General features: G+C 55.1%; 2 protein-coding genes across 4 annotated transcripts; one reads left to right on the forward strand and one right to left on the reverse strand.

The window, feature by feature from the left end:
- Positions 1 to 27: 27 nt before the first annotated feature.
- On the forward strand, positions 28 to 14,543 carry ESS2 (ess-2 splicing factor homolog). Of its 3 annotated transcripts, none has more exons than XM_064362835.1 (11): positions 28 to 178; positions 1,464 to 1,632; positions 1,724 to 1,819; positions 2,521 to 2,616; positions 4,287 to 4,459; positions 4,586 to 4,703; positions 5,025 to 5,158; positions 5,978 to 6,080; positions 6,865 to 6,974; positions 9,117 to 9,232; positions 9,815 to 14,543. In XM_064362835.1, exons 1-11 carry the CDS (start codon positions 44 to 46, stop codon positions 10,092 to 10,094), a joined length of 1,530 nt encoding a protein of 509 aa, XP_064218905.1. In that variant the 5' UTR covers positions 28 to 43; the 3' UTR covers positions 10,095 to 14,543. The 3 variants fall into 3 exon arrangements, with proteins under 3 accessions (XP_064218905.1, XP_064218906.1, XP_012300504.1); XM_064362836.1 differs by having other exon boundaries at positions 2,524 to 2,616; XM_012445081.2 differs by lacking the exon at positions 2,521 to 2,616.
- TSSK2 (testis specific serine kinase 2) lies at positions 12,213 to 13,525 on the reverse strand. The gene has a single exon (XM_012445082.2). It carries the CDS (start codon positions 13,435 to 13,437, stop codon positions 12,361 to 12,363), a length of 1,077 nt encoding a protein of 358 aa, XP_012300505.2. The 5' UTR covers positions 13,438 to 13,525; the 3' UTR covers positions 12,213 to 12,360.
- Positions 14,544 to 17,214: the final 2,671 nt, after the last annotated feature.

The raw sequence follows: 17,214 nt of genomic DNA on the forward strand, positions 1-17,214 counted from the left end.
CTGTGACGCGCATACGGCGCCCAAGCTTTTTCCTGGAGTAGTGATGGAGACTCCCGGCGCATCAGCCTCGTCTCTGTTGATCCCCGCCGCGTCCAGACCCCCGAGGAAGCGCGAGGCTGGAGAGGCTGGGGCTGCGACGAGCAAGCAGAGGGTCCTGGACGAGGAAGAGTATATCGAGGTACGACCTCGGTGCGGACGCCGGCGACTTCTGGGCCCCTCCCCTGCTTCCCGTTCCTCTCGGGTTCCCTCTCGGATCTTGACACTCCGTCGCCTCATGGAAGTGAAGCAGCCGGAGTCCCTGTACTTGGGGGGTGGACGGTCCCACGAGCCAAGTAAACAGAGAAGAGGAAGACGTCTTTGGTGGAGGAGGCCCGTAGCAGTGTTGTCAGGAAAAAGAGGGAGCGGCCCTTTGTATGAGATGGGGGTCAGGGAAATACGGTTTTCTGTTAAAAAGTGGAAGTAGGAGTTTGACATACTGGAAGGGTGGTGGCAAAGAGGGCTTTCTAAAGAGCGATGGCAGCACGTATGAACGCTGGGGTTCCTCGAAAGAGACTGCAGTTGTGACCGCATCTCGAGTGAGTGGACCTCTGTCGCCCCTTGAAGTAGGTGTTGGTCCACCATAAGCAAACAGAAGGAGAAGCTGACATGGGGATTGGCGGAAGTCAGTTTGGTTTTAGGCCTGTTTAATTCGGGACACCTTTTGGGATATGCAGATGGGTGGTTTTAACGAGCGAGTGGATACCCAGATATGCAGCTCAGGAGCAAGGTCTGGGGGGAGGTGTAGACTTGAGAATCTCAACCGTTGGCAGTGACTGGTTGAAGTTAGGAAAAAGGTTTATTTTTATTTTATTTTATTTTATTTTACTTTATTTTTTGAGACAGTCTCGCTTTGTCGCCCAGGGTGGAGTGCAGTGGCGAGATCTTGACTCATTGCAACCAACCCCCGCCTCATGGGTTCAAGCCATTCTCCTGCCTCAGCCTGCCAAGTAGCTGGGACTACAGGCACCCGCCACCACAACCGGCTACTTTTTTGTGTTTTTAGTAGAGACTGGGTTTCACCATGTTGGCCAGGCTGGTCTCCAACTCCTGACTTCTTGGCCTCTCCAAGTGCTGGGATTACAGGCATGCGCCATTATGCCCTGCCAGGAAAAAGGGTTTAGATTGGAAATAGAAAGTCGTGTGTGGAATGAAGGTGACAGCACCCACATTGGTCTGGCCGGTGGGAAGCCAGCAATGGAGAATGAGAATGACCAGTTAGCAAGGGCAAGGCAGAAGGGTTTCACAGACATTAGAGGAGTGTTTAGTATAATGTTAGAGGTCATAGCATGGCTACCATGTGGGATGTGCAGCCTTGCTGGAAAGTACCCTCAAGCTCCCTCAAGCCAGCCCCAATCATTGGGGAAACAGAATTTGAAGGAGGTTCAGCAAGGGCCCCAGACTTTCATTCTGATCTCTCCTGGCAGGGCCTCCAGACAGTCATCCAAAGGGATTTCTTTCCCGATGTGGAGAAGCTGCAGGCACAGAAGGAGTACCTGGAAGCTGAGGAGAATGGAGACTTGGAACGGATGCGCCAGATTGCCATCAAATTTGGCTCTGCCTTGGGCAAGATGTCCCGGGAGCCCCCACCACCCTGTATGAGGACCCTGTGGGTGGCAGAGAGGGGAAAGCCTGCTGAACTGTTGCCTCAGGCTTGCTCTGATTCTTAACCCCCCTCTTCCCCTAGATGTGACTCCAGCCACGTTTGAAACCCCTGAGGTGCATGCAGGTACTGGAGTGGTGGGCAACAAGCCCAGGCCCCGGGGCCGAGGCCTGGAGGATGGTGAGTGAGGGTGCCCTCTTTCAGTCACACGGCCTGGAAATCTTATCCTGTCAGGCCTTGAGGAGGTGGTCCAGGGGGCTGCAGGTCATATCTTGTCCCTGAGGGGTCATGCCTAATAGCATCCTGTGAAGTCAAAGGACATTGGTGTAAGAGGTAGAACATCTGGGTGCAGCTCCCACACATGGCTCACTTCTGGGAAATGGGACTCTCACCAGTTCTCGGTGGCTTCTCTGCTGTGTTCCAGCCCTGCCTTATGGGCTTCATGGATGTTGGAAGGCCCCTTCTGTCACTATCTGGAAGATGCCTCAGGGCCTCTCCGTTTGTTTCCTTCATGTTGGGCACTGCCCCAGGTCACTGCATAGCTCCCTGCTTTTCTTCCTATAGATTTCCTCATAGATGTTACCTATTCAGAGAAACCTTTCTTGACCTGCCATTGTAAAGTCACAACACTCCTAGTGCTCTGTGGCTTCCAGCCTGGCTTTGGTTTTTCACCACAAGACATAACTTTTTATTTTATCCTTTACTTATTATTTTTTGACAGAGAGTCTTGCTCTGTCACCCAGGTTGCAGTGCAGTGGTGCGATCCTGACTCACTGACACTTCCGCCTCCCGGGTTCAAGCAGTTCTTCCTGCCTTAGCCTCCCGAGTAGCTGGGATTACAGGCACGTGCCGCCACGCCCAGCTAATTTTTGTATTTTCAGTAGAGACGGGGTTTCGCCATGTTGGCCAGGCTAGTCTTGGACTCCTGACATCAGATGATCCGTCTGCCTTGGCCTCCCAAGGTGCTGGGATTACAGGTATGAGCCACCATGCCCGGCTAAGACATAACTTTTTAAAGACATTTCTGTTTATAGTTCTTTTTCCCTAATTGGCATCCCTTCCAGAAACTTTGTCTTGCTTTCATCTGTATGCTCTGTGTTGGGAACAGCACACGTGGTGTTGTGGGCCTTCCACAGATACACGTGGAACAGATGAAACAGTTGTCATCTTCAGCATGTTTGCTGGGACACACAGGTCTGTATGGTAACATCGTGACTTGATGGGGGAGTTCATTTAGGAAAGGGCACTCCAAATCCTGTTGAATGTGTATTCTGCCATAGGACTTCGGCATGGTCAGTCAGTCTTTTCAGTGGCAGAGTCTGTCAATGCACACACTCTTTCCTCTCAGTTTCTAGAGCCCAGTATGCTGGAGTAGCACACATGTGTTGTATGTTTGCACAAATGTGATATTTTTTGCTTTACAAAAAAGACTGGCCATTAACACAGTCCTTGTTGCTCTTAAAGCTTGATTATCTGTTGAACTTTACAATTTGTGGAATTTTTTCTTTTTTTTTTAACTTTTTATAGAGTTTCTTTCTTTTTTTTTTTTTTTTTTTTTTTAGTTTTTATAGAGTTTCATTATGTTGACCAGGCTGGTCTCGAACTCCCGAGCTCAAATGATGCTCCCACCTTGGCCTCCCAAAGTGCTAGGATTATAAGCATAAGCTTTCGTGCCTAGCCAATTTGCAGACTTTGAATACCTATATACCTTACATGCCAGTAAATGTAGGAATCCTTTCCAGAACCTAAGTGGCAGGAAACATCATCACATTTATAGGTGAGGAAACTGAGACTCAGGCAGTTACTTCTGCAGGTCTCGGAGATGGTCGGGGTGGAAGAGGGTTTCAGTCCTCATCTCTCTGACCCCTTCTCATCCTGGGAATCATGGATCTTGAACTTGTAGCCACTGAGCTTTGTGCACAGCCTCACGTGTAGCAGGTGGTCAGGACTGTCACTAGACTTGAAAGCAAAGGTGGCCCCACTGAAGTTTGCAGCACCAGGGCACCACCTCAGTGGGGGCGCCACTCTCCATGGTGGCAGGGTTGCTGTGGGGGTGTTTGGGGTTGTGGCTTAGCACCTGTGAGGCCCCATCCAGAGCACTGGGTCATAGAGGGTCCCTGGAATTAGGACTGGCTCTCAGGTCAGGATGGTCTCCCTAGGATTTCTTACCTTAACCACTCTTCCCTTCCCGGTACCTGTCAGAAGGGAAGAGTGGTTAAGGTAAGAAATCCTAAGTGAGGGAGAGCCCCAGGGGATTTGGAAGTCCATCCCACAGGCCTGGCACCATTCTGGTGGGGGAGGAGCCTGCCTGTGATCATGAGGTCTTGCTCTAACACCTGTATTGCTCCCTCTAGTCTGAATCAGACCACATAATTCCCTTGGCATCCAGCAATGAGTGGAGCTGGTCCTGCGTCTGTAGGGCACCATCTGAGAGCTCTCTGGGCAGTCGGGGTGGGGGGATTCTGCCCCCATGAGGAGTCCTTGGGAGTGTGGGCTCTCATGGGCAGAAGCCAGGACCAGGGGAGAGGATTCCAGCCCTGCATGTTGGGGGCTGTGATTCCTGGGCCTGGGTGTCCTCCTCTTTCCTGACTACAAAGGATACTTATGCTATATATGGTACTGTGTTTCCCCTCCTGCAACCCCTAAGGAGGAGAGGCTGGAGAGGAGGAGGAGAAGGAACCACTGCCCAGCCTGGATGTCTTCCTGAGCCGCTACACAAGTGAGGACAATGCCTCCTTCCAGGAGATCATGGAGGTGGCCAAGGAGAGGAGCAGGGCACGCCATGCTTGGCTCTACCAGGCTGAGGAGGAGTTTGAGAAGGTGTCTCTGGGACCTGGGATGTCACATAGGCATAAGCACCCTCTGTGGTGGTGGGGGGATCCCCAGGGCCATGGGCACAATGCCCAGGGGCATCTCTGACCATCATTTTTCCTTATGTGATTGAAGAGGCAGAAAGAGCATCTCGAACTCCCGTCAGCAGAGCGCCAGGCCATCAAGAGCAGCCAGGCTGGTGTGGAGACCTGGAAGTACAAGGCCAAGAATTCCCTCATGTACTATCCAGAGGGTAAGCGGGCAGGCCCAGCAGCCAGATGGGGAGGTGTCAGGTCGAGCTGCGTGTGTCTGGCTCTGTGTTTGGAGCAGCCTTCCAGGTGTGTATGTCCGTGCCCCCTTGCAGTTTGGGCCTCCGAGGGGTACTGGTCTGTCTCGGGGTGGACAGGTCTGTGTGAAGTCAGCAGTGAGTGAGGCCCTCTCCAGCGGCACCAGGGCCTGTGCTTGGCTCAACGCTTCTGTTCATCTGGGAGTGTCTTTGCTGAGAAGTGAGCTCCTCTTGCTCCTCAGGCTCTGCCCTTCTGATACCTGCTGCTACCTTTGCTTCATCTGCCAGGTGTCCCTGATGAGGAGCAGCTGTTTAAGAAGCCCCGGCAGGTGGTGCATAAGAATACACGCTTCCTTAGGGACCCCTTCAGCCAAGCCCTGAGCAGGTGCCAGCTCCAGCAGGCGGCCGCCCTCAATGCGCAGGTGAGCGGGCTGGTCAGCAGGGCCACATGGGTCAGGTGGGGCAGGGCTGCCTGGAGGCAGGCAGATCTCTCCCATCTCCTTGAGCTTGGTGGAGCTCAGTGAGTGGAACCATCTGGGGCCCTGTGCAGCAGGGGTCCCGAGTCTTTACTCAGTCTCTGTGGGCTTCTATTGAACACTGCATTGGTCACACACATTCTATAGGTCCAGATCTGTGCCAGCTCCCTTGATGGCAGGAGCATGAGAGAAAAGAGGCTGCTGGGTGTGAGCCCAGGCTGGCAGCTGCACACCCACCCACCAGGCAAGGAAGCCAGCGAGCAGCAGGGGGATCCCGGCCCCAGCGGGTGACTGAGGTGGGACAGCCCCTGGGTTGGCAGAGAGCAGAGGCTTTCTGAGTCTGGGAGCAAGAAGAATGGATATTCTGACAGTGACTGTGGCGGTCACGGGATTGAAGTGGGGAAGGCAGGAAGAGGCTAGAGCATAAGTTCTGTCATCATCATTGCCCCCGGTAGGGGCCTGGAGTCAGCATCCTCTGCAGTCACCGGGATAGGTGCAGCTCAAGCTGAGGCCCTGTCACCTCCCTGGATGGGAGGAGTGGGCTTCTCTCACTTGGGTGCCCACTTTGACAGGCCCTCAAGGTCTTTTGGAGGGGTTGGGGCAGGGGCCCTCCCTTTCTTTCTCCAAGGAGGCTGCCATCCCAGAGCCCCAGCCTTGCCCTGATGGGAGGAAGTGTTTCCAGCATGTTCTTTCGCGTTTGCCCACCAACCAGCTGTCGAGTGTGGGCTGTGGTCCCCCTAATGCCAGCCTCTCTGCTTGTTCCAGCACAAACAGGGTAAGGTGGGCCCTGATGGCAAGGAGCTGATCCCCCAGGAGTCCCCCCGAGTGGGTGGATTTGGATTTGTTGCCACTCCTTCTCCTGCCCCTGGTGAGGAAAAGTGCACACTGGCAAGTGGGACTACTGCTGGGACTCCCTGGGGGAGGTGGGCTTCTCTGTCAGCCCTGGCCACTCCTGGCCTCCATCTGGCCTGCCCCACACCTTGTGTAACTCAGGGACCTGGTCTCCTGTCTGTACAAGGCCCTAGAGGCCAGGTGTCCAGGCTACTCAGGGCCGTAGGCGGGCTACACCTGACCTGAGACATCCTGGGATGATGTGTCCTGTCCGGGTCCTTACTGTGATGTCAGCAGGTGGGGGTGTGTGCACAGTGCTTATGAGTCTAAGTCTGCCTAGCACTGCAGGGAGGGAGGCTTGGCACCTCAGGGGGCAGGTGAGACTCAGGTGGTCCTGTGGCATGTGTGGGTACCCCTCCTGCACTCTGGCCTCTGTGCTCTTGGGTGCTGATGCTGTGTCACAGGTCAGGGCATGTGAAGGCACCGCAGGTTTGCATGGGGTTCTAGGAGGTTTGGGAGCCCTGGAAGGCCTGAGTGTCTCCTCCTGCATGATTGGAGGAGACCTCCCAGAGGCTCATAGGCTAAGCATGTGGCTGTAGGGCCCTGAACCCTCCTCGGGCCCACTGGGACCTTGGCATTTCCCTTTTGGAGGATGGAGGTACCAGGGTTCCAGAGTCCAGGGGAAGGAGAGAGGGCTAGCTGCCTGCCTTCTTATTAGCTGGGATGCACATTGAGTGAACTGGATGTGACTGGAGGGGAGGGCAGTGAGGACCCCAGCTGAGTCCTCTGTCCTGAAGTGGTTTTGGGCTCTTTGTCTGCAGGTGTGAATGAGTCCCCGATGATGACCTGGGGGGAGGTTGAGAACACACCCTTGAGAGTTGAAGGTTCAGAAACCCCCTACGTGGACAGGACACCAGGCCCAGCTTTCAAGGTGGGTTGTGGTGATGGGGGAACAGTGTGTGACTCGATGTGGATGCCTCTGGAGTCCTGAGTGCCTATAGCTCAGGAATGAGCACTGGGATCGACCCCCAGCTGCTGACAGGCAGAGTGCTGACTTTTCTGAATGCCAGGGTGCTGAAGGCAGGTGTGGGTGGGTAGATGGGCCTGTCACAGAGGGATTTGGGGGTGTGGGGGCTGAGACACCAAGGTAGAGAGTGGCTTGGGTCCTCTGAATCCTAGAGGCCAGGTGCTGTTCGTGAATGAGGCAGGAGGGTCACAGTCACATCAGGAGTTCTGCAGGCCTGAGGGCCATGGGATGTGGCTATGTACTTGCAGAGGAAGGCCCCTGGTTACAGAACACAACTGGGGCATACTGGATTGCACGGCTCAAGCCTGATGTTGTAGGAGTGGTCAGGGTGGAGTGTGTGAGGCTCGGCACAGACCAGGGGAGGCTCTTTGTGGGCTGGGTCAGATGCAACAGGCCTCCCTGTACCACTGCGGGGCTTTCCCCAGAGTACTTAGTAGAGGTAACCCACGTGTAGACAAAACGTGGGCAGAAGTTTTGGTTACCTTGGTTCTAAATTCTGTCTGGGTTGCAAGCATAACCAAGGCACACGTGCAGGAGGGATAATGAAGAGGATGATGTGCTGTCAAACGTGAGCACAAGGCAAGGGCCAAGGTGCTTCCGAGGGGCTGCCTGCTGCCGCCTCTTGAGCCTCCAGGCTGACAGAAAAAAAATTCTGAAACAAACCATGATCCAGGTCAGAACTTAGGGGCTGATAAAGATGGCATGTCAAATTGCACTGAACAGCAGAGTATTTAGAAATGAAGGAAGCTGAGTCCTTCAGATGTGTAGCAGCATATATTCTGGAAAAGTGAAAAGGTTACCTGTAAAAACAATAACCATAAAACAACCAGAAAAAATAATGGCAAATATTTAGTTTGATTTTTAAAATTTTATTTATTAACTATTTTTATTACTTTTTTGAGATGGAGTCTCACTCTGTCACCCAGGCTGGAGGGCAGTGGCACAATCTTGGCTCACTCCAGCCTCCATCTCCTAGGTTCAAGGGATTCTCCTGCCTCAGTCTCCTGAGTAGCTGGGACAGCAGGCATGTGCCACCGCACCTGGCTAATTTTTTGTATTTTTAGTAGAGGCAGGGTTTTACCACGTTGGTCAGGCTGGTCTTGAACTCCTGATCTCGTGATCCACCCGCCTTGGCCTCCCAAAGTGCTAGGATTACAGGCGTAAACCACCGTACCTGGCCTTTTTTTTTTTTTTTTTTTTTTTTTTTTAACAGTTAGGGTTTCACTCTGTTGCCCAGGCTGGAGAGCTGTGGTGCAATTATAGCTCACTGTAACATTGAGCTCCTGGGCTCAAGTGACCCTCCAGCCTCAACCTCCTGAGTAGCTGGGACTAACAGCACACACCACCACACCCAGCTAATTTTTTTTTAATTTTTTGTATAGAAATGAGGTCTTGTTATGTTGCCCAGGCTGGTCTCGACTCCTGAGTTCAAGTGATCCTCCCACCCTGACCTCCCAGAGTGTTGGGGTTACAGGTGTGAGCCACCACTCCCAGCCTGTAGTCTAATCTTAAGTTAGGAAGAACCTTCTAAACATAAAAGGAAAAGGAAGAACTCACAAAGATGACAAATACAGCAGAAAATATTGTAAATGAAACTAATGCAAATAACTGAAAACACATGTGCACGGTGTAGCGCAGTTGACTTGACGGTCTTCTGAGTGACAGCAGCAGAAAAGGAAAATCAGTCCCTTGAGAGCAAACTAGGCCACAGACACACAGGGAATCTGCACTCGAAATAGGGCCAATAAAGACAGAGATGGTCATTCTGAGAATCAGGGAAACATTAAAACAGACACTCTTTTTCCTGAGAGATTGTCAGAGGTCATGGCTTTGGGAGGAACATGAAGACAGCTGAGGAGTGCTGGCCCCTGGAGAGGGCAGGTGGGGTTGGGGGCTTTCCAGGGTCTTTTAGAGGGAAGTGATGGTGGGTTGTGGGGATTGTGTAGGCCACGGGGAGAGGCTGGTGCCCACAACAGTGGCTCTCTGTGTGAGGGACTACCATGTGGCAGGCCTGGCACAACTACCCACATGTCTGATCCCTCATAGATCCTGGAGCCGGGCCGCAGGGAACGGCTGGGGCTGAAGATGGCCAATGAGGCCGCTGCCAAGAACCGGGCCAAGAAGCAGGAAGCCTTGCGGAGAGTGACAGAGAACCTGGCCAGGTGAGGAGCCGCCTGGCTGGTGGGGAAGTGGGAGGGTGGCCCTGGCCTGCTCCTGTTCGGCCCTTGCCCTGACCGTGTGGAGGTGTGGCCCATGCGGCAGAGTCCAGGGCAGGTCCACGGGGTTCTGCAGTGGATATTGTGGCAGCTCCTCTTACCCAGAGCTTGGCCACACATGGACAGGACGAGGGCCCCTCCATCTTCTCTTTCCTCCACATCCTCTTTGGCCCGTCCCTAAGAGGCACCTTTAGGTGTGTGGTCCTGCTGGGAGCTTTCATCAGCCCTGTGGAGAGAGTCATCGTTCCCCTCAGAGAGGGGTGGGGACTCCAACTCTCAGAGGTCTGGGAGGTCAACCCCAGCCCCCACAGCTAGGGCAGCATGCTGTTTGACCTCAGATTTGACCTGAGCGCTGCTGTTTGACCTCGGGGCTCCCCAGTACTTGCACCATGCCAGGCAGTGCCGTCCTCCTCAGCTCAGAGTGGCTGTGTCTCTACCCAGGCTCTTCCTGGGAGCTGAGGGAGGCCCTACTGCCGGCAGCTCTCCGCCCACCTAACCCTGCCTCTCTCGCCCATCCCTCCACCCCAGCCTCACCCCCAAAGGCCTGAGCCCAGCCATGTCCCCAGCCCTACAGCGCCTTGTGAGCAGGACAGCCAGCAAGTACACAGACCGGGCCCTACGGGCCAGCTACACACCATCCCCAGCACGCTCCACCCACCTCAAGACCCCGGCCAGTGGGCTGCAGACCCCCACAAGCACACCAGCACCTGGCTCTGCCACACGCACCCCCCTCACGAAGGACCCGGCCTCCATCACGGACAACCTGCTGCAGCTCCCTGCCCGGCGCAAAGCCTCGGACTTCTTTTAGAGCCAGGCCTGGGGCTGGGCCCATGGATACTTCATGGAATCTGCAGGGCAGCTGTCCACCCAGCAGAGGACTCCAACCTTCTCAGGACCCAGGCCTGGGTCAGAAGCTGTTGACCCTGCCAGGAGCCACTGGAGAAGGGGACTGTGCTGGGGCCAGGCTGGCACAGGGCACACACCCCAGGGCCTTGCCAAGCTGTTTGCTACTTAATCGGCCCCTTGAACTGTCATTAAAGAACACCTGGTACAGTCTGGTGGGATCTCCTCTCCGTCCTGCTCCCCACACAAGCCCCAGGGTTGCCCTGGGGCCTGCATCACATCTCAGGACTGCAGGTCTTGAAGCGAGGGGCCCCCCAGGCAAGGAAGCTGCAGGTGGGGTGGCTGTGGGAGCTCTGGGTGACTCTGGCATTGCTTTCTGCAGCACCCGGAACCTGCATTCTGAGCTGAGGTCACACACATCCTCCAGTGCTTTCTGCTCCTCTGGGGATAATATGAAGGAGAGATGGAGCCTTTGGAAGTTATACCGCTCAGGTTCACCTGCGGCTCTGGGTCCAGGTCTGCAGCCTCTGAGCCGGGCTTGCCCGCTGTGAGGTGCGCTGGTTATAGGACTGTTTGGGAGTGCATATCAGGTGACCTCAGCTGTCACCACCTCCTAGCACCTGGCTTCCAGCTCAGATGGGGTGGGACTGTTCCATCTTCCTGCCCTCCTCCTCAGCCCTCTGTTACAGGCACTGCCCATCTTATGCTGCTGGCCTTGGCCTCACCTTGTCACTCCCACCAATAGGAACACCCAGGTAATAGTAATATGGGCCCCAGGCTTCACGCAGACCTGGCACGTGCTCTCTGTACTGTGGATGCACTTGGCCATGGGCCGAGGATGTGGGTGCCAGACCCTTAGGAGCCTGGTGGCCTTGTGTTTTAAGTTGGTCACTGAAGCAGGGACTGGGCCTGCTTCCTGTGTAGGTAGAGAGGCCCAACTGGGCCAAAGACCAAGTTCTGACTCCTATTGGTGGGAGTGACAAGGTGAGGCCTCAAGTGGAGGTCACAGATTGTGCCCTCAGTGTGAAGGTCTCGCTGCTCAGGGACACACCTGGCCTCTACTCACACTGGGGGTCCTTCCTGCTTTGAGTGTGACCAGCCTGTGCTAGGCGATCTTCTCTGGTCCCCTCACTCCTTCACTAAGTGCCAAAGTTCTCTGGAGGCCGGCGCAGAACCTGACTCTGCCACCTGCCTGGGGCCACTGCTAACCTTTGCTCCTCGACAGTGAGTTCCTGCAAGTTCCTGGGGTGACTGAGCGCTAGATGTGCCCTGGGACCTGCAGGTGGATGTAGGGGTGTTGGACAGATCAGGCTGGGACTGTTAATAGGTGGGGAAGGTGGGGCCTTTGGTGCTTTATCCCATAGGAAAGGGTGGGTGTTATCTCAAGGGAGTCCCTAGGAAATGGGAAGGGAGTGGGGGAGGAGCGCTGTCTAGGTGCTGACCACCTCCAGCACTTGGCCAGCGAATGGGCTGCATGCTTTGGGAGCAGTGGGTGACCCAGCAGGAAGCACGAAAGACCAGCCAGTGCACCATCACTAAGGGCTGCTGAGCAGCTTACAGGGCCACTGGGTGGGGAGGGCACAGGGGAGGTGAGGTCTCAGCTGGGGCTGCCCCTGGAGGACAGGGCAGGGAACTTGAGGGCTGAGGACAGAAATCTCAAATGACTGGGAAATAGAGGAAGAGGAGGATGCTGAGGGAGAGGTTGTGAGGGAGTGGGGGCAGGTCAGAGCAGGCTGAACTGCAGGAGGCCAGGGGGAGCTGTAGACCTCTGGAGCTGGCCAGCCCCAGGGCAATGGGGATGGGGCCAGGTCAGAGGGAGACAGTGTGGGCCTGGTGGGTGGACCCTGGCAGAGGCCCTCTCGTCCCCCACTAGGCCAGGCCACACCGTGAGTCTGCCTGCGCCTGAGCACCTGTCCTGTGCTCCGAGGCTGGAGACCACTGTGCGTCAGCTGGGGCGGCTGGCCGAGTCCCAGAGAAAAACACTCCTCACTGGGCACTCTCGATGCTTGTACACACCCTGTGGTTTATTTGGTGGTCAGTAAGGAACGTCTTTGCTACTAACTGGAAGAAAGCTAATGGAATGTAATCTAAATAGTGGTTTAATTGACGAATTTTACTTGCATCTGTGCCTTCTTCAGATCCTACTTGCCTACTTAGTTTATGTGAAGGCCAACTGTGCCACGCCCCCCCCACCCCCCACCCCCACTACACATGATGGGGCTGTCGCCATGCTAGGTGCTCGCTTTCCCCACCTCAGCTCCAGAGATGTGATGGTCTTTGGCCCTGGAAGTCTCGGTCAGCCTGTCCTCCATCCTGTCCTTGTTCTCGGGCACCACCAGCGGCCGTTGCTGGTTTTTGGCCCCAAACTTGTGGTCGGGCTTGTGGTCAGGCCTCGAGCTTGGCTTGGTGTCCAGTTTGCACTCAGCACAGTACTTGCCCTCCCCCTCCCTCTCGAAGGAGGCAGAAGACATGGCTTTGGGCTTGGGGGGCTGAAGCCATGAGTGGCTGAGGATCTCGTCGATGTGGAGCCGCTGGCTGACGTCAGGCTGCAGTATGCGGTAGATGAGGTCCTTGCACTCGCAGGTCAGGTTCTTGGAGCGCGGGAAGTCCACACGGTGCTCCTTCTGGATACGCAGCATCTTCCTGATGTTGGAGTCGTCGTAGGGCATGGAGCCACAGACCATGATGTAGAGGATCACGCCCAGGCTCCAGATGTCATACAACTTGGGTTGGTAGGGGATGCCCTGCAGCACCTCAGGGGCCGTATACGCCGCCGACCCACAGAAGGTCTTGCTGAGGATGATGCGTCCATTGCCGTCCCGCAGGCATCGCTTGGAGAAGCCAAAGTCAGACAGCTTGATGTTGAAGTCCTTGTCGAGGAGAAGGTTCTCGCACTTGAGGTCCCGGTGGACGACATCCAGGTCGTGGCAGTACTTGACGGCCGAGGAGAGCTGTCGGAACATCTTGCGTGCCACGTCCTCGTGCAGGGCCCCCCGGCACTTGATGAACTCAAGGAGGTCGCCCTGGACGCCGAGCTCCATGATGATGTAGATCCGCCCGTCAGAGGTCTCGAAGATCTCGTAGGTCTTGATGATGGAGCAGTGGTTGACAGTTGCCAGGATGTCCATCTCCCGAGGAAGGAACCTCTCCATAAAGTCAGTGGGCGTTTTCTTGCGGTCGATGATCTTGACAGCCACGTTGAACTTGAGGCGCTCAGAGTAGGCAGATTTGACTTTTGCATAGGAACCCTTGCCGAGATTGATGCCTACGATGTAACCCTTCTTCTTTAGGACTGTGGCATCGTCCATGGTGCCAGGAGCAGCTGGCGCCACTGCCGTCTACATCCCCCCACCACGTGGGCCAGCAGGCATTGTCTTCATCTACTGGGAGGTGTCTGGCTGGGCTGGGCTCCGCTTGGGTGGAACACTCAGCATTGTCTCTGGGTGACTTCAGCACATGAAGTCATAAAGCTAAGGAGTGGGGTGTGGGGACTGGGCTGGGGGAACAGGGTCCCTGGAACCGTGGAAGCCAGGCTGGTCTGGCAGGAGCACCCGCTCCCCACCCACTGGAAGGAAGCCTGCCGGCAGGACAAAACTGTGGTGACCCTCCCTGCTGCTGCTCCTCGTATTGGCTTCTGTGTCACAAGTCAGGCCCAAGGGTAGGAGGCCCGCATCCAGCCTGTTTCCCTCATCTGGCTGTGGGGACTGACCCTGCATTGGTCTTTGTCCCACTAGGGTGGGTTTCCTGCAGCTTCTTTGGGCCATGAAGAAAAGCCCCCTAGGGCTGTGTCCTTCGTGTGGCAGGACAGTTCTCCCTGACAGTCAGAGACAGGCCTGCATAGCACCCCAGTTACAGACAGATTTCCACAGCGATGCCTTAACATTAAGCAAATAGTTAAATCTAGGGAAATGGTTGCCTAGACATCAAAGCTAGAAATGAAACATGGTCAGCAGGAGCCTTGCGTGGGCTTCTCCCTTGCTGGAGCAAGCCAAAATAATGGGAACAGTTTTACATTCCTAGTGCCAGGACCTGTCTTGGGTCAACACAGTCTGAGACAAGTCAAGGTAGGAGAGGCAGCTGTTTGAATAGATTCATTGGAGAGTCTAAGGCAGCTCTCCACACCGAGCTGTAAAGGAGTTAAGAACGAAATAATCACTCTGGTAGCACAGTAGGCAGGCCTTAAAGCTACTGGGCCCCTTTTAATTGGACTTAACAAGCATTTTTTTTGTCTCTGACCTTCTACTTGAAACAAAATACTTACCAGTAGACTTAGGTGATTACTGTACTGCACATATGCCCATAACTCCAACCTATATAAACACCAAGAAAATTGTAATACTTTGAGTTGGTCTGTGGAATTATCTCTGGCCTTCTTCCTGTATCCGGTTACGGTAATAAATTCCCTTCTTTCTTAGTTTGTCTACTTCTTGTTGGGCCTCAAGAAAATGCAGCTGGACCTGGCTTGGTTCTGAGAACATTGGGACCAGTGGTACCTGGGAGGGACTGCCCTGGACTAGTCAGGCTGGCAGTGGTGCCAGGCTGGTGGATGAAAGCAGCTCTGTGTTTAGGAGCGGAGGTGCCAGGCCCCTCAGGGTAGAGAGCCAGGTAGGTGAGACGCTGCTGGTCCAGCAAGCGGGGGCCTGTGTGTGGGTGGGTCAGGGCTTCGGTGCATGCCAGCTGGCAGGTGGCTGCATGTCTGAGGGCTGGGGCAGGGCCTTCCTTGGTTAGAGGCGGCAGGAAGGCACCCAGGCAGCAGAGAGCCTGGGAGAAGAGAGGGCTTTTTCTGAAAGTGACTGGGAAGTAGAAGTCAGGAGGGAAGTGAAAGAGTCAGGGCTTTTTCTCTGAGCAGCAGGCAGCTGCTGCAGGGTGCAGGACAGGAGGGGGCCATCCCAGTGTGTTTTAAGATGGTCACTGGCAGAGAGAGAGAGAGAGAGAGAGTAGAATTGGCTTTGGGGTGAGGGTGGGGGCCAGTGCCTTTGACCAAATGAGAGGAGGCTGGGCCAGGCTGGGCCTCGGGATCAGCAGGAGACAGAAGTCAGGCCTCAGTCTTGTTTGCTAGTCTGTTGGTGGGTGGGCCTTGGTACTGGGGAATCCTGGGGCTGGGAGTGCCCAGGCCATGCCCTGCAAAGAGCAGCCACCTGGGTGAGAAGGGGGTTCTGAATCACGTCAGTTTGGGCCTTTGTGTGGAGTGGGCAGCAGTTGCCTGTTGGAACCCTAACACTGCACATCATGTGCATCTTGGGCTGCCTTTTGTACCTGGAAACAGTGTGGACGTCGTTTTTCAGGGCTCATGTGGATTTGTGCTTTGGGAAATGTGGCATCCTGCACATGTCTCCATAGGTGCTTTTGACTGATGTTTATTTGTCGTCCATCACAGGCATCCTGGGTCCACAGGGAGCGGCTGGGACGGACAAGCTGTGTGCTCAGTGTTCAGGGGAGAGGGAGGAAGGCCTGTTTCCAGGTGGGGTTTAGTCCTGGAAGGTTTGAAAGAGGAAGTGATATTGGAGCTGGGGTGCTGGGGATCAGCAGGCTCCACAGGGTTGACAAGAGGGGCAGGACATGCCAGGCAGATGTGACATATTGGCCCTGGTATGGTTGGGTGGACCCATTCCATCTGGAGTACACAGGGAGCACCCTGTGTTTGTAGGTCACTAGGGAAGATTGCAGAGGCAGGGCAGCCAAGCTGAGAGGCTCAGATGAGCAGGGTGGGTCAACGTGCCTACAGTAACTGCCTTCTAGCAGGACGGCCTCCCAGAGTCCCACCTGAAGCTCTTTATAGCATCGGTGGTTCATAGCTTTAGTTGGATGTTTTCCTTTCTTCTGGGGGTCTCTATGGCTGAAATGACCAGCACTTCACTCCTTTTTGTCCCAGAAGGGGCTGGCTTTGAATATGTACAGACCAGGACCCAGGAGTATGAGAATTCCCGCTTACCTCCCGCCCCCGACCCTTTCCCTTGTTCTCCCAAATGCTCTATCTGGGGCTTCTCTCTGCGTATCTGCCTTCTTGCCAGAGGCTACCAATGCCTTCTCCCTTTTTATTTATTTTTATTTTTTATTTTTTTGTGCGTTCTACTTCTTTACTCCCTGAGGGCCTCTCTGGTGCTTGAGGACATGCCAGAAGAGGCAGGTGTCAACACTGCAGAGGCAGAGTTGCCAGGGCATGGAGAGGCCACTTCATCCAGGAAGCACATGCAGGGTGGAGACTCCTGGTGTGTTTGAGAGAGAGGGTTGGATTGGACCTGGGGACCTCCAGCATTGCTCTCAGAGTTGCAGTCCTGTGAGCCAGGTACCTGCACACTGGGAAATCCGCTTCCCTCTGAACCTTGCTTTCCTTTATAAAATAGATGCCCGTTTACCCATCCATCCCCGAAGCACCAAGAGTCTGCCCTGGGTGCTGAGGTACACTGATGAGCTAGACCACCCATGCCTTCCTGGAGACCAGAGGCCAGGGAGGCTCAATCACACCAAGTATGCGTGCCCGATGGTGGCTGTGCCATGCCTCAGGACCATGGTGCTGTAAGGACAGGGAACTGGGGATTGGACTTTGGGAAACTGGGGAAGGCCAAGGTCTAAGGAACTAGCCAGGTGGAGGGGGATGAAGATGGCTGTTACATGTGATTGTTTGAAGGGTTGTGGCTTGGCAAGAGCATGGACAGGCCATGGAGGGCCATTGAGGTCCTGGTCCTAGCACCTCTGAGAGTCCTTGAAGGAGTCTGAGCCAAGGCTGAGCCCAGTGGACTGAGAAATTCACAGGAGTCACCCGGCATGGCGAGGCCACCTGTGGAAGGGTCACCTGGGCCCACTGCCCTGGGCCGTGTGATCTCAGACAGGTGGCCCACCCTCTCTGAGCTGTTTCCAGCTGTAGAGTGCAGAGCAGGTGCTCCTCCTGCACCCCTCCCACCCGGGCTCACCCGGGCTGACCTATAGTTGGGCTCCCAGACCCTCTTGCTGGCCACTGCCCTGAGGACCAGCACAGGTCTGTAGGGATAATTGGGGAGGAGGTCCCATGAGCCATTCCTCAGGATGTCCCGCCTGGGCTCCCATCCCCAGCACTCTCGGCTCCCTCTCTACCATGAGTTTCTTCA

This window comes from Aotus nancymaae, unplaced genomic scaffold (assembly GCF_030222135.1).
Source record: "Aotus nancymaae isolate 86718 unplaced genomic scaffold, 86718_ANA_hifiasm-v0.15.2.pri h1tg000049l, whole genome shotgun sequence".
In the NCBI taxonomy this organism is placed as follows: Eukaryota; Metazoa; Chordata; class Mammalia; order Primates; family Aotidae; genus Aotus; species Aotus nancymaae.

What these genes read in the sequence shown, in the direction of transcription:
- ESS2 (XM_064362835.1), top strand. Translation starts at nt 44, where the DNA reads ATGGAGACTCCCGGCGCATCAGCCTCGTCTCTGTTGATCCCCGCCGCG. An exon ending in ACGAGGAAGAGTATATCGAG is followed by an intron (nt 179 to 1,463) that starts GTACGACCTCGG and finishes CTCTCCTGGCAG; the next exon opens with GGCCTCCAGACAGTCATCCA. An exon ending in CCGGGAGCCCCCACCACCCT is followed by an intron (nt 1,633 to 1,723) that starts GTATGAGGACCC and finishes CTCTTCCCCTAG; the next exon opens with ATGTGACTCCAGCCACGTTT.
- TSSK2 (XM_012445082.2), bottom strand. Translation starts at nt 13,437, where the DNA reads ATGGACGATGCCACAGTCCTAAAGAAGAAGGGTTACATCGTAGGCATC.